This window comes from Taudactylus pleione, unplaced genomic scaffold, assembly GCF_031769625.1.
Source record: "Taudactylus pleione unplaced genomic scaffold, aTauple2 ptg000442l, whole genome shotgun sequence".
Classification (NCBI taxonomy): domain Eukaryota; kingdom Metazoa; phylum Chordata; class Amphibia; order Anura; family Myobatrachidae; genus Taudactylus; species Taudactylus pleione.
Window position 1 is genome coordinate 29454 of NW_028284844.1, and position 14015 is coordinate 43468.

At 47.8% G+C, this 14015-nt stretch overlaps 1 protein-coding gene across 1 annotated transcript in view; it reads right to left on the reverse strand.

Moving 5' to 3' along the window:
- Window positions 1–5626: 5626 nt before the first annotated feature.
- RAVER2 (ribonucleoprotein, PTB binding 2) overlaps window positions 5627–14015 on the reverse strand; it is a 33651-nt gene continuing 25262 nt past the window's right edge. The window contains exons 9-14 of the mRNA XM_088447834.1: window positions 11293–11447; window positions 10290–10401; window positions 9829–9950; window positions 9660–9737; window positions 9271–9384; window positions 5627–6449 (exon numbers count right to left, since the gene is read on the reverse strand). Coding sequence (XP_088303960.1) covers window positions 6330–6449; window positions 9271–9384; window positions 9660–9737; window positions 9829–9950; window positions 10290–10401; window positions 11293–11447 — 701 coding nt within the window. The 3' untranslated portion in view covers window positions 5627–6329. The remainder of the gene's footprint in view (window positions 6450–9270; window positions 9385–9659; window positions 9738–9828; window positions 9951–10289; window positions 10402–11292; window positions 11448–14015) is intronic.

Here is a 14015-nt window from a genome sequence, read left to right on the forward strand (position 1 = left end):
GACAGACCGATCTCAAATTCTTGCACAAGCCTTGTTCCTAATCATTTGTTGTGTGTTTTTTTTTTTTATTAATTAATTGGTTGGTTTGAAGAGTGAAATGAAAGCATTGGGCACGTAGACACTTGCTTTGCCTTACTATGAGAAGTTGGGAAATGGGGCTATAAGGGAAAAGTATTAAACTAGAAGTACAAAATCCAATTTACTGTGAAATCCAATTGAGGAACACTATATATGATGAAGGTAAAGGAGGGTACACGCAGGAGTTGAGCAACTTGCATCCAAAACTGGCATCTTGGGATATAAAAGTATCACATCTGGGATAGTGTAAAGGTGGGTACTGAAGTCCAGCAGAGGGGTTGGCCTGCCAGCAAACAAGCCACTTTAGGTGTCACTCTGCCCAACAGGCTCCCACTGCTCCAGCGGAGTGCACCCTCATATCTTCAGGGACTGTCTGTCATGTCCCAATGTAACAAGTGGATATGGAAGAATGGTCCTAGCACTGGCAATATGATAGATGTATTTGTTTATAAAGAAAATGGCTAAATGGACAAAATTAATTAGGTACTCCCATGAAGTTTAATGCAATGTAGGAGACTTAAGATTGGGACACTCTACTGGGTGCAAAACAAGAGATAAGGTAAGTTCTTACCTTGTTATCTCTGTTTCTACAAAATCCATAGGGTTGAGCTTGGGGTATAGCTGGATCTGGATCCACGGGCACCACACAGTTAAAGCTTTTGCTGCTCCCAAGATGCACTGGGTCCATCCTCTATACCCCGCCCCCAAGCCACAGGCACATCAGTTGGTAAGTAGCCAAGGCCGGCGGAGGAAAAACAGAGAAGGAAGACTGGAACACACAAGAACCATACTCCCAGAAAGGGAGACTGAAAATCGGTGACCAGCCACATAGCCTATATGAAGCCAGGTGCATCAGTGCGGGCACGCTGTGGACCCTATGGACTTCGTAGAAAGATAACAAAGGTAAGTACTTACCATATCTCTTGTTTTCTACTTCAGGGTCCATAGGGTTGATTTTCAACTAAGGGCGGGGACACTCTTGTGCTGAAAGGAGAATCCGGCGCCCGAAGGATGCATCCCGAGAGGCGAAGGTGTCAAAAGCATAGAACCTTAGAATGGATGGAAGATGATGTGGCTGCCTTCCACAGCTGAGGCGCCACAGCTAGCAGCCCACAAGGGACCCACAGACCGAGTACAATGAGCCTTAACAGAGGCCGGAACAGGCAAACCCTCCTGTGCATAAGCCTCACAAATAACCAAACGAAGCCAACGGGCCAAAGTTTGTTTGCCGGCAGGCCAACCCCTCTTGTGAAAACCAAAGAGGGCGAACAGGGAATCAGACTTCCAAATGGAACTAGTGCGGTCCACATAACCTTTGAGAGCACGGACGACATCCAAAGAAGCCTCACCAGCCGAGAGGTAAGGTGGCTGATACAACAATTTCCTGATTAATGTGGAACTTAGAAACCACTTTAAGTAGAAACCCTGGACGAGTGTGAAGCACCGCCCTGTCCTGGTGAAAAATCAGAAAACGAGGACGACTGAAAAGCGCCCACAATTCTGACACCCCTGGCCGAAACAATAGCCAGGAGAAAAGCAGTTTTAACAGTCAACCACTGACTCAAGAGGCTCAAATGGAGGACCCTGTAGGGCCCGTAATACCATCACCAAATCCCAAGGAGCCACTGGGGGAACAAAGGGAGGCTGAATCCTGAGAACACCCTGGAAAAAAGGTGCGGACATCAGGCAGAGTAGCGATCCTATGCTGGAACCACACAGATAGTGCAGACACATGAACCTTCAAAGAAGCTAGGCGTAAGCCTAGGTCCAAACCAGACTGAAGGAACGCCAAAACTCTAGAAACACGAAACGCCTGAGGATCGTAGCTTCTGGACTCACACCACTGAAAATAAGTATGCCACACTCTGTTGTAAATCCTGGCTGAAGCAGGCGTGCGTACCTGTAGCATCGTGCTGATGGCTGAACTTGAATAACCCCGGGACCTTAGGACGGATGTCTCAAGAGCCACGCCGTCAAAGACAGACCCAGATCCAGGTAAAGGCAAGGCCCCTGAGACAACCGGTCCCAATGTTGAGGCAGAGGGAATGGAGCGTTGATGGAGAGGCTCCAAAGATCGGAGTACCAAGGACGTCTGGGCCAAGCCGGAGCCACCAGCAGAAGCGTGCTTCCGTCCTGTTTGAATTTCCGAAAGACCCGAGGCAGCAGGGATATCGGAGGGAATAGATACGCCAACTGAAATGTCCATTTCAACGACAGCGCATCCACCAGGCTTGCGCCAGCGTCTCTTGTCCTGGACCCATACTCTAACAGCTTGCGATTGTGGCGGGAGGCCATGAGGTCCACCTCCGACAGTCCCCACCTGTCCAAGAGTAGTTGAAATACCTCTGGGTGAAGCGACCACTCCCCGGCATGCAAGTTGTAGTGGCTGAGGAAGTCTGCCTCCCAATTGAGGACTCCTGGAATGAAGACTGCCGAGATGGCTGGAAGGTGGCACTCCGCCCAACACAGAATGCATGACACCTCCGCCATCGCTGCTCGACTGAGAGTCCCCCCTTGATGGTTGATGTACGCCGTGGTGGTGGCGTTGTCGGATTGAACTTGCACGGCTCTTCCTCGAAGGGCGTGACCGGACAACTGGAAGGCCCTGTATACGGCCCGAAGTTACAGAATGTTGATGGGGAGAACCGCTTCTTCCGCAGGCCAACCCTGAAGTGAGAGTGGACCTGGCACTGCCCCCCAACCCCGGAGACTAGCATCTGTCGTGAACAGAACCCAGTCCGGGATCCAAAAGGGGCAACCCTTGGTGATGTGATGTCTGAAGCCACCAAGCAAGCGACAGGCACACCTCTGGAGACAACACCAGCATCTGAGTCCTGATCTGGTGTGGTAACCCGTTCCATTTGGATAGAATCAGTCCCGGCAGGGGCCTGGAATGAAATTAAACTGGGTATACTCCACCATGTCGAATGCTGACAACATGGACCCCAGAACCTTCATTGCCGAGTGAACAGACACTTGGCAATTCTTCAGGCAACTGCACACCCGCAGTTGTAAGGAGGAAATCTTCTCTGGAGTCAGAAAGATTCTTTGCTGATGAGAATCCAGCAGGGCTCCCAAATGAACCATCCGTTGTGAAGGAATCAGGGAGGACTTTTTCCAATTTATCAGCCACCTGTGCGCTTGCAGACAAGCGATCGTCAGGTGTAGATGTTGTAGAAGTAACTCCGGAGAGCTTGCCAGCAATAAAAGATCATCCAGATACGGCAGAAGCTGTATACCCTGGCTCCGAAGATGGGCCGCCATGATAGTCATAAGTTTGTGAATACCCTTGGAGCCATGCTGAGTCCAAAGGGCAGAGCCTAAAACTGGTAGTGGAGTTGTCGTATGGCAAACCTCAGATACCGCTGGTGTGAAGGTGCTATAGGATCATGAAGGGTAGGCGTTCTGGCTGTCCAGGGAGACCATGTAATCCCCAGGTTCCATAGCCAGAATGATGGAACGCAAAGTTTCCATCCTGAATTTGGGTACTCTGAGGAACTTGTTCAGTGACTTTAAATTGAGGATAGGCTGATGAGACCCCTTGGGTTTCTGCACCAGAAACAGAGTAGAATAGTAACCCGTCCCGCGTTGAACGGGAACAATGACCCCTGCTTTCAGCAAGGACTCTATTGCTTCCTGAATCTGCAAGGCCTTGGTCTTGTCTTGAGAAAGACTCGTGCAGAAGAACTGATGGGGAGGTCTGTGACGAAAAGAGAGGGTGGACCCCTGATAGACCAATTGACCCAGTGCTGGTACAACACCACCACAGCTGCCTGGGTTTGAGAAGTGAAGTAGTTAGCCTCCCACTCTGGGGTCCCCCAGAAGGAGGCCCGTCCCATCAGGCAGAAGGTTTATCCTCTGGCTTGGAAGAAGGGTGTCTAGCACTCCACGCTTGTTTCTTTGGCTTAGGGGTGGCCTTGGTCGCTGACTGCCTGGGGAAGGACTGTCCCTGAGTACGAAAGGACCAAAATGCAGAGGTCCTAGCCTTAGAAGGTGCAGCTGCTGAAGATAGAAAAGCTGACTTAGACAGGGTATCCACAAGTTTGTCCAGGTCTGGGCCAAATAATATCTCCCCATTAAAGGGTAAGGCCTCCAGGTCTTTCTTGGTATCTGCCATATGATCAGTCAGCTGTTCAGATAAGGGAAAAATAGCCAAAGTCACTTTTGTCTGTTTGAAATTTGGATACTTGGATTTAGGGGCCGGTGTGTCATCCTCTATATCAAGAATAGACCGCACCGCCCTTACCAATCTCTGCACATTAATGGAAGATTTCGTTACCACTTCCCGGACCGGGGAATCCGAGTCAGAGTCCTCAGGCAATTCCCCATCATCTGAGGATGCCTCAGAGTCTGATACTTGCGCAGTGGGGGACAGTCAGGACCACCAGACGCAGTGGGGGAACATCGACCTGCTTGCAAGCGCTGTGAGCTCGTGAGCGGGTCTGAATCAGGCCCAAAGATCGCTTTCTGGTTTGTTTGTGACCAGACAGATAGGGGTTTACATTGAGAGTATAGTCAATATGGGAATATTCACGTGGCTAACACAGGAACCTTACCTAATCCATGTAAATTATAGTATTGCTTAGAATCGAGGCAACACTGCCCCCTACTGTTCATTAGTATTAATGTATATTTTACACTTTGTACCTTTTAAAATGCTTAATTAGGAGGGGTATACAAGTTAGTTCATTACAAATAATAACAGCCTCAGGAGGAGACTGTCTGCAGAGCGGCTCTCGCACCTTTATCTTCAAATTCCAGCTCTTGGCAGAGAATAGGTCTCCTGGAATAAGGCTGAAACATTTACATAGCTGTGGAGGGTGACATTTTGCAAAGTGCAGTGTTATATTCTTTAAATACTTTGTTTTTGTGCAAAAAACATTATTCAGCCGAGATATTTGTTTGTGTGGTTCGATTAATTTCATGGCTCCAGAAACCAGGTTTCACCAGGAACATGACTTTTTCTTTGGCGTATTTTACCCTCGCAGTTTAAACGCAAACTTCATCCAAATCTACATGAGCCCCAGTCACCGCTTATCTTTTTTATAGCAGCGCTTTCTATGTTGAAGACTGACGTAACATCGGGACTCCTGTGCTCAACAGTTTACCCAGAAACCTTAAAGCTGGCCACACACATGGCGATCTGCACACGATCAGCCGATGTGTACGATTTCCCATGAAACTCTCCCCGGCAGCTCAGCACACGATCTGTACACAATTTGGTGTCCAATCTTCATACGATCTCTCCTGCATCCAGACTGTCACAGTGCATCGCCTCCTAGATTGTCATATCTGCCCTACTGCACGGCAGATCTGACGAAGCGGTGTGCGACCAGCGGGGACGCGCATCACATCGTGATCGTGAGTGGGGACTCACGATTTACTCACGTTTTGGCCATATTTTACACGATCTGACGTTCCAATGTGTCAGAATCGGACAGATCGGGTAAAACGTCGCTGTGTGTGTGCCCAGCTTTACCAACAAAAAGTTGACATGTGAACAGTTTAGTTTCAGGTTGTTTTAAAAAGCAAAATTTGCACCTACGAGTCATTTAAACAATAGAAAATTTAATTTCTTAAAATATTTTTCTGGTTGCATAAATAAATTGTATGTGACAAGCATAAAACGTCTCACAAAACTGGGGAAAGGTGCAAGAAATCCAGCTCGGGGCTCGATTCTAAGTAAGACTTCTGTGGAAAAAAAAAGTTAAAACTTTAATGACTATATTAATTCCTTCCAAGGATAAAACATTTTTTTTTTTTTCTCCATTCTGTGCCTGAAAACATTTACACAATAGCGTACGTGTCTGGTGATTGTGCAGAAACAGATCAGCAATTGTAAGCTTTTATCAGACTCCTTGTGCAAACAGCATGCACTCCGCTTACTGCGCCCATCGCTAACGCATGCACCTTAACAGAGGCCACAGGGGACCAGTTATAAAATTAGAAATTTACTATCTCTTTCTTTCTTTTTTTATTGCTTAATATTTACAAAGGAAAAGCAAACGTTTGCAGGCCCATAGCGAGAGTATAACAAATAATCAATTATTTACCAAGACACAGCTAGGTGTAGAAAATATCTACAAATCTTCAGGAAGATTTCAACCGTTTTATATAACAATTGAGCCTGAGAAATCTTTTTTTTTTTTTTTTTTTTAGTTTAGGCAAAATCTAACCCTTTCAGTGCCAGACTAAAGAACCCATATTGTGCATCTTTTGGTGTCAAGGTGGAGACAGAATGGATGTAAGTGCTAATAAATTTTCTTCCTCTTAAAATAGGAATCGCTGTAGTTCTCCCCAGAGGCCGAGGGATATTGGTCCGTGTGGCCGGCGGTGGCGACCGTGTACGTTCGCTTGTCACTGCTTGCCCCCTGTAATAGAAATGAGGGGAAACAGGGGTTTTTTTTTTCCTTATGCTCATCAGTGTAAATAGTCATATAATGTCAGACAGCAGAGCTTGCGGACGTCAGTATGTTATCGCCAAACATCATTCGCCCCCACATCTGCATTTGATAAGACCGCCCGCTGTAATGGAACACACGCACTAAAAGCATTACATAATCTTAGATTTTATATATATATATATATATATATATATATATAATCTATCTATATATATATATATATACACACACACACACACACACACCACAGTGCCTCTCCTATGGTGGTGCTAGGTAGCGACACACCAGTATAGAGCAGAAAAGGCGGCACTCTTAGCGATTAAGATAAAACGGTGTTTAAATAGGCGAATACATGGGTACAGAAAACGGTCAACGTTTCAAGGCTCTAAAGCCCTTTCATCAGGACTGTACCTGCCTGTTTCCTGATGAAAGGGCTTTAGAGCCTTGAAACGTTGACCGTTTTCTGTACCCATGTATTCGCCTATTTAAACACCGTTTTATCTTCATCGCTGAGAGTGCCGCTTTTTCTTTTCTATACTGGTGTGTAACTACCTAGCACCACCATAGGAGAAGCACTGTGGTCTAAGTATTTTGAGGAAGGCACCCCTCCATCTGTACGTCTATCCAGAGTCTTCGTGGAGTGTGTGTATATATATATATATACACATATACACACGGATACATATATATATATACATATATATATACATATATATATATACATACACATATATACATACATACACATATATATATATATATAAGGGACACTGCTACAGGGGGGGGCCTGCATAAGGGGCACTGCTACAGGGGGGGGCCTGCATAAGGGGCACTGCTACAGGGGGGGGGCCTGCATAAGGGGCACTGCTACAGGGGGGGGGCCTGCATAAGGGGCACTGCTACAGGGGGGGGGGGCCTGCATAAGGGGCACTGCTACAGGGGGGGGCCTGCATAAGGGGCACTGCTACAGGGGGGGGGGCCTGCATAAGGGGCACTGCTACAGGGGGGGGGCCTGCATAAGGGGCACTGCTACAGGGGGGGGGCCTGCATAAGGGGCACTGCTACAGGGGGGGGGCCTGCATAAGGGGCACTGCTACAGGGGGGGGCCTGCATAAGGGGCACTGCTACAGGGGGGGGGCCTACATAAGGGGCACTGCTACAGGGGGGGGCCTACATAAGGGGCACTGCTACAGGGGGGGGGCCTACATAAGGGGCACTGCTACAGGGGGGGGGGCTACATAAGGGGCACTGCTACAGGGGGGGGGCCTACATAAGGGGCACTGCTACAGGGGGGGCCTGCATAAGGGGCACTGCTACAGGGGGGGGGGCTGCATAAGGGGCACTGCTACAGGGGGGGGCCTGCATAAGGGGCACTGCTACAGGGGGGGGCCTGCATAAGGGGCACTGCTACAGGGGGGGGCCTGCATAAGGGGCACTGCTACAGGGGGGGGCCTGCATAAGGGGCACTGCTACAGGGGGGGGGGGCTGCATAAGGGGCACTGCTACAGGGGGGGGCCTGCATAAGGGGCACTGCTGTCAATATTTTAACTAACAAGACCTACCCCGAAAATAAGCCCTATGGTGTTTTTTGGAACCAAAAAAAAAATAAGACAGTGTCTTATTATCGGGGAAACACGGTATATATATATATTGCACCAAAAACGTAGGCGGCACTCAGAGACTGGTAGAAAATATCACCCCCACGGCAGAGGGACTTTAATGTCCGTGGGGGTGATATTTTCTACCAGTCTCTGAGTGCCGCCTACGTTTTTGGTGCAGTGTGCATTGGGGGTGCTGTCCTCCTAAGGAGGGCACCGGAGCAAGTAGTGACCTTGTGTCTGGAGACACAGTGTGGAGGATTGCCGGAGGTGTGTTTTCTTTATATATATATAAGAGTGATTGGTAAAAACATTTCACACCAATATATTCCTGCCTGGACTCAGCTCCTCATACTGGTCTTGTACAGCGAGTGGAGCTTAATGACTGCACAGATTAGAGTCTTTTTTTTTTTTTTTTCCTTTTTTTAAGAATAGTGGATTTAAGAAACAAATAGAAATAAACAGAGGATACTGATGTCATATTGTCATGACATGAAACCCGTAACCATGGTGAGTGCAGCCCCCTGCGCTCATCTGCACAGTTAAATCCCACTTTTTGGCTGACTGGACGCTTCCTGTAAGTAGGACGGCGGTTTGCGTTTCAGTCTACGGGTAATGCGACAGCGAGATTCAGCCACGAAACGGTGTCACACAGACTACAAGGTCCTGTAGCTGAATAAATGCAGCGGGTTCCAGGCCGTGTGTAGGGAGAGGTTACACTGGGCATTGCATTATACGACGCTGTGTGTCGGCAGCTCGCAGTACACTGGCCGCAGGAGGGGACGCGCTCTGGCTGCAGCTGCAGGAACCGTTACCTGGGCAGACTCAATATTTACCAGAATGCAGGTAATCTCAATTCACTAGGAATAGATGACCTCACGGAGGCATGAGGCACATTTTTACTAGCCTGCATTTACTGTGTAGAGGCACCGGGGGGGCTTTATAAAGGGAGACCATAACCTAGAACAGTGTTGGCTAACCTTGACACTCCAGCTGTTATGGAACTACATAACCCAGCATGCACTGCTACAGTTTTGCTATTAGGGCATGCTAAAACTGTGGCAGGGCATGCTGGGATATATAGTTCCACAACAGCTGGAGTGTCAAGGTTAGCCAACACTGACCTAGAAGGCATCTGCCATCACTGCCTGCAGCCTCTCTGCCGTTTACCGGACAAGCCGATCTCCTACCTTCTCTGCAGACGCCGTGACCCCCTCTGGGTACGATCCTTGTGCATTCGCATAGTAGGTGGGCGGTGCCTGGATGTACGCGCTGTAGTCCCCGTAACCCGGAGTGGAAGACGGCTACAGAGAATAAAATAAATTATAGAACAGATCAATTCATAACCACCGACAAACAAGCATATAACTGCTCTACCCAATGGCAGTAACCCTCCCCTTCCTCTGCTGTATGCTGCCAGTCTGCCAGCCCCCTGCCCCTGAGGTAGGAACAGACCTATAGGATCCAGGATCTGGTCCTTGTCCACCACAGCAAGGTGTCTGTTGGAGGTGCTCATTCTAAAACTCAGACCCAGGAGGGAGGCTGCACTAACTGCACCATGACGCCTGGCCCTGCTCACCTGCCCGCTGTCAGCCTGGACGTCCAACTGGGAGCTGCCATAGGAGGAATATTGTTCGTACCATTGCTGAAGGGCCTCCTGCAAGACAAGAGTTCCAGCAAGTGACATCAGCAGGGTACACAGCCAACCCCACGGGGGGAAGGACACAGCTCAGAGGAGAAGGTGCTACCTGAGAGTAATCCCCATAGTGCTGGCTGTAAGTGAAGTAGTTGTCTAGTCCCGTCTGTCCAGAGGAGTCCTGAGATAGTAAACCATCCATTGCATGCGGCTGAAGGTTCGGAGCGGACATCCCTAGGTCACATGGGAACAATCAGGAACCTCATTGAAACTATTCCTATTCCCATTAATGTGACTGCTGCATACAGGTAAAACTTTGGAAAATGCTTCACACTATAGAAGCCAAAAGGATGTTTTCATAGCTAGACAGGCTTCCGAACTGATCAACCTTTTCTAATAGAAGTGTCGCCCATTGGGTTTCACGTCATCGTACCGCCCAACAGGCGCCTACGCCATCACGTCATAACGCTACACCTCAAACTTAAGTGATAGCCATAAAATAGGACCTGTGCAGTCTATATAGAAGACGATCTATGCTCATCTATATGGTGCACCAATAACGCAGCCGCTTACCGGTCAGGGAGTTACCAGGCAGAACGCTCGCCAGGTTCAGGTACGGGTTAGTGCTGAGCCGGACATCCCGCGGTGGCTCGCCGAGCAGAGACATCTGGTTGTTCGCCTTGTTCTACAAAATAAAATCAACCTTTAAAAAAAAAAAACACACAAAAGAAAAAAAAACACACAAAAGAAAAAAAAAAAAAAAAAAACACACAAAAGAAAAAAACAAAAACAAAACACACAGGAGTTGTAACTTGTCCGGGGTGGACGGGCAACACACCCGTCTATGTTCCCGAAGACATTACTGCCCATGGTCCCATGTACTAGAGAGCAGTAGGAACATATGTAAGCATTTTTGGAGAACCGCAACCATGTGACAATGCAGATGAGCGCAATTCAAGGTTCTCTAGTTTTGCGAAGGCCCCTAAGCCTGAACTAAAATACAGGTCTTTGCCATTTCAGAGAAACGACACATTCAAACGTAATTGTCGTGTAATTCACTACTGAACCAATGGGTGGCACTGGTCTACACTAATAAATTAAGTCAATGGGGTAAATTTACTAAGATGTGAGTTCTATTAAGAAGAGATGTTGCCCATAGCAACCAGATTCCAGGTATTATCTTCTAGAAGGTGCTAGATAAATGAGAAGTAGAATCTGATTGGTTGCTATGGGCAACATCACTTCTTAAATAGAACTCCCATCTTAGTAAATTTACCCCTATGAATGAATAAGTGTTGATGCAGCTGGTCCCGATACTCCAGTACAGTATGTGCATGTGTTTTACTGAACAAGAATACAGGATTTATTAGATTATGAAGACGAGTAGGTTATTGAGCTCTAAAGGAACAACAAGTGGAGGGGCTTTGAGAATCCCCCTCGACTGTGATCAGACACTAAGTTACGTGGGCTCCGTTGTTACTCCGAGCGTTGGGTGATTTCTCCCCAGACGCAGTAATATAACCTCACCTTCATAAGATTCAAATAATTCAGCACTAGGAATTGTTATGGTTCTCACCATGTTTGGCCCATCTGGATTACTGGGCTGATTCTGAGCCGGATTCTGTGGCGTCAGCAGGGACCCGTCAGACGCCACCGATGCCGGTAGCTTGTCTTGTGCCATTCTGGATAGTGCCGCGCTCAAGTGCTGGTTGTGGAAATATGGCATCATGTCTAGGAGAGGAGGTGCAGAGGGGACAGGTGAGTCATCTGTAAACGCCAAGAGCGGTTTGTGTTCTAGGTAAATTATACCTTATAAAGAATGTTATAAGTGGGGAAATAAAAAGCCCTTTTTGGGTTAGAGGACCACATCTGAGACTTTCTGGTTGCAGAACTACATGAGGGGAGGGTCATTTCAGTCCATACAAGGTATAGTAAGTGTTGAACACAATTGTACAATGCTCAGAATTGATAGACCTCACTTCTGTGCCAGGTAAGTAGTCCCTACTTCCTGGCAGCAATCACATGACGGGACAGCCACGTGCGGCCAGTGTATGGGAACGTTAGTGCTGGGCAGCAATCACATGAAGGGACAGCCACGTGCGCCCAGTGTATGGGAACGTTAGTGCTGGGCAGCAATCACATGAAGGGACAGCCACGTGCGCCCAGTGTATGGGAACGTTAGTGCCGGGCAGCAATCACATGAAGGGACAGCCACGTGCGGCCAGTGTATGGGAACGTTAGTGCTGGGCAGCAATCACATGACGGGACAGCCACGTGCGGCCAGTGTATGGGAACGTTAGTGCTGGGCAGCAATCACATGACGGGACAGCCACGTGCGGCCAGTGTAAGGGAACGTTAGTGCTGGGCAGCAATCACATGACGGGACAGCCACGTGCGGCCAGTGTATGGGAACGTTAGTGCTGGGCAGCAATCACAGGACGGGACAGCCACGTGCGGCCAGTGTATGGGAACGTTAGTGCTGGGCAGCAATCACATGACGGGACAGCCACGTGCGGCCAGTGTAAGGGAACGTTAGTGCTGGGCAGCAATCACATGACGGGACAGCCACGTGCGGCCAGTGTATGGGAACGTTAGTGCTGGGCAGCAATCACAGGACGGGACAGCCACGTGCGGCCAGTGTATGGGAACGTTAGAGTCGGGCAGCAGACTAGGAAATATAATGACATAGGACAATACAAAGACAAATTATTTTCAAAATGCAGAATTTCAAAAGGAAGATGGAACTGAAAACTGGGAACCGTAAGGTCCTGATTATAAATGTAATCACAGCGATGGCCGTTATGAAGGCCTCATTATACATGTAATCACAGCGATGGCCGTTATGAAGGCCTCATTATACATGTAATCACAGCGATGGCCGTTATGAAGGCCTCATTATACATGTAATCACAGCGATGGCCGTTATGAAGGCCTCATTATACATGTAATCACAGCGATGGCCGTTATGAAGGCCTCATTATACATGTAATCACAGCGATGGCCGTTATGAAGGCCTCATTATACATGTAACCACAGCGGTGGCCGTTATGAAGGCCTCATTATACATGTAACCACAGCGATGGCCGTTATGAAGGCCTCATTATACATGTAACCACAGCGATGGCCGTTATGAAGGCCTCATTATACATGTAACCACAGCGATGGCCGTTATGAAGGCCTCATTATACATGTAACCACAGCGATGGCCGTTATGAAGGCCTCATTATACATGTAACCACAGCGATGGCCGTTATGAAGGCCTCATTATACATGTAACCACAGCGATGGCCGTTATGAAGGCCTCATTATACATGTAACCACAGCGATGGCCGTTATGAAGGCCTCATTATACATGTAACCACAGCGATGGCCGTTATGAAGGCCTCATTATACATGTAATCACAGCGATGGCCGTTATGAAGGCCTCATTATACATGTAATCACAGCGATGGCCGTTATGAAGGCCTCATTATACATGTAACAATACGCTCAGCAGTTATCATCCCCATTATGTACAATAAAGCGAGTGACAGACACCAGCCGCACACAGACAGGTACAATATGCGGATTCAACCGTGGGGTTTAACAATGCAGTTATATATATATATATATATATATATATATATATAGGTTATATTGTCACATTAAAACTTTTGCTGTAACAGACATGGTGAGGGGACCATCTAAAGAATAGAGACGTTACCCATAGCAACCAGCTCTATCTATTATTGTATAGAATGTACTTCTCCACTTTTCCTTTATTTAGAAGGTTTAATACATTTCCTTCATAATCCAGTAATTGCAACTACTGTACATGGTATAACTACACGGAATACTATACACGCGTGCTAAGCATGATCTATTCCTGACACCATAATTAACCCAATCTCTCCGGCTGCTGCTATGAACATATTACAGGATATAACTGATCAACTGTTTAAAGAATCTGTTTTATTTTGTATGCTGACACCTCCTGTATATTCATTACCCAGCAATCTCATCTCGCGCTCTTGTACTACGCTGCGGAATCTGTAGCGCCATATACGCCACGTGGATGATGATCTCTCACCAGCTGCATAAAACAGCACAATTATGGGCGCCGACTACACCTTGCGGCAATCTGTAAGCCGGACCAATAATCATATGAATGAGAAATGGTGACTACCGGCTCATGCCTGCACTTAGACTGGTGCCGGGGAGGGTGAGCTACATTCACTCCCCCTCCCTACAGTTCTATCTGCATATACACAACAACCTTCCCCAGCTGTGGAATGTCCCCCTAATACCTCTCCCCCGTCT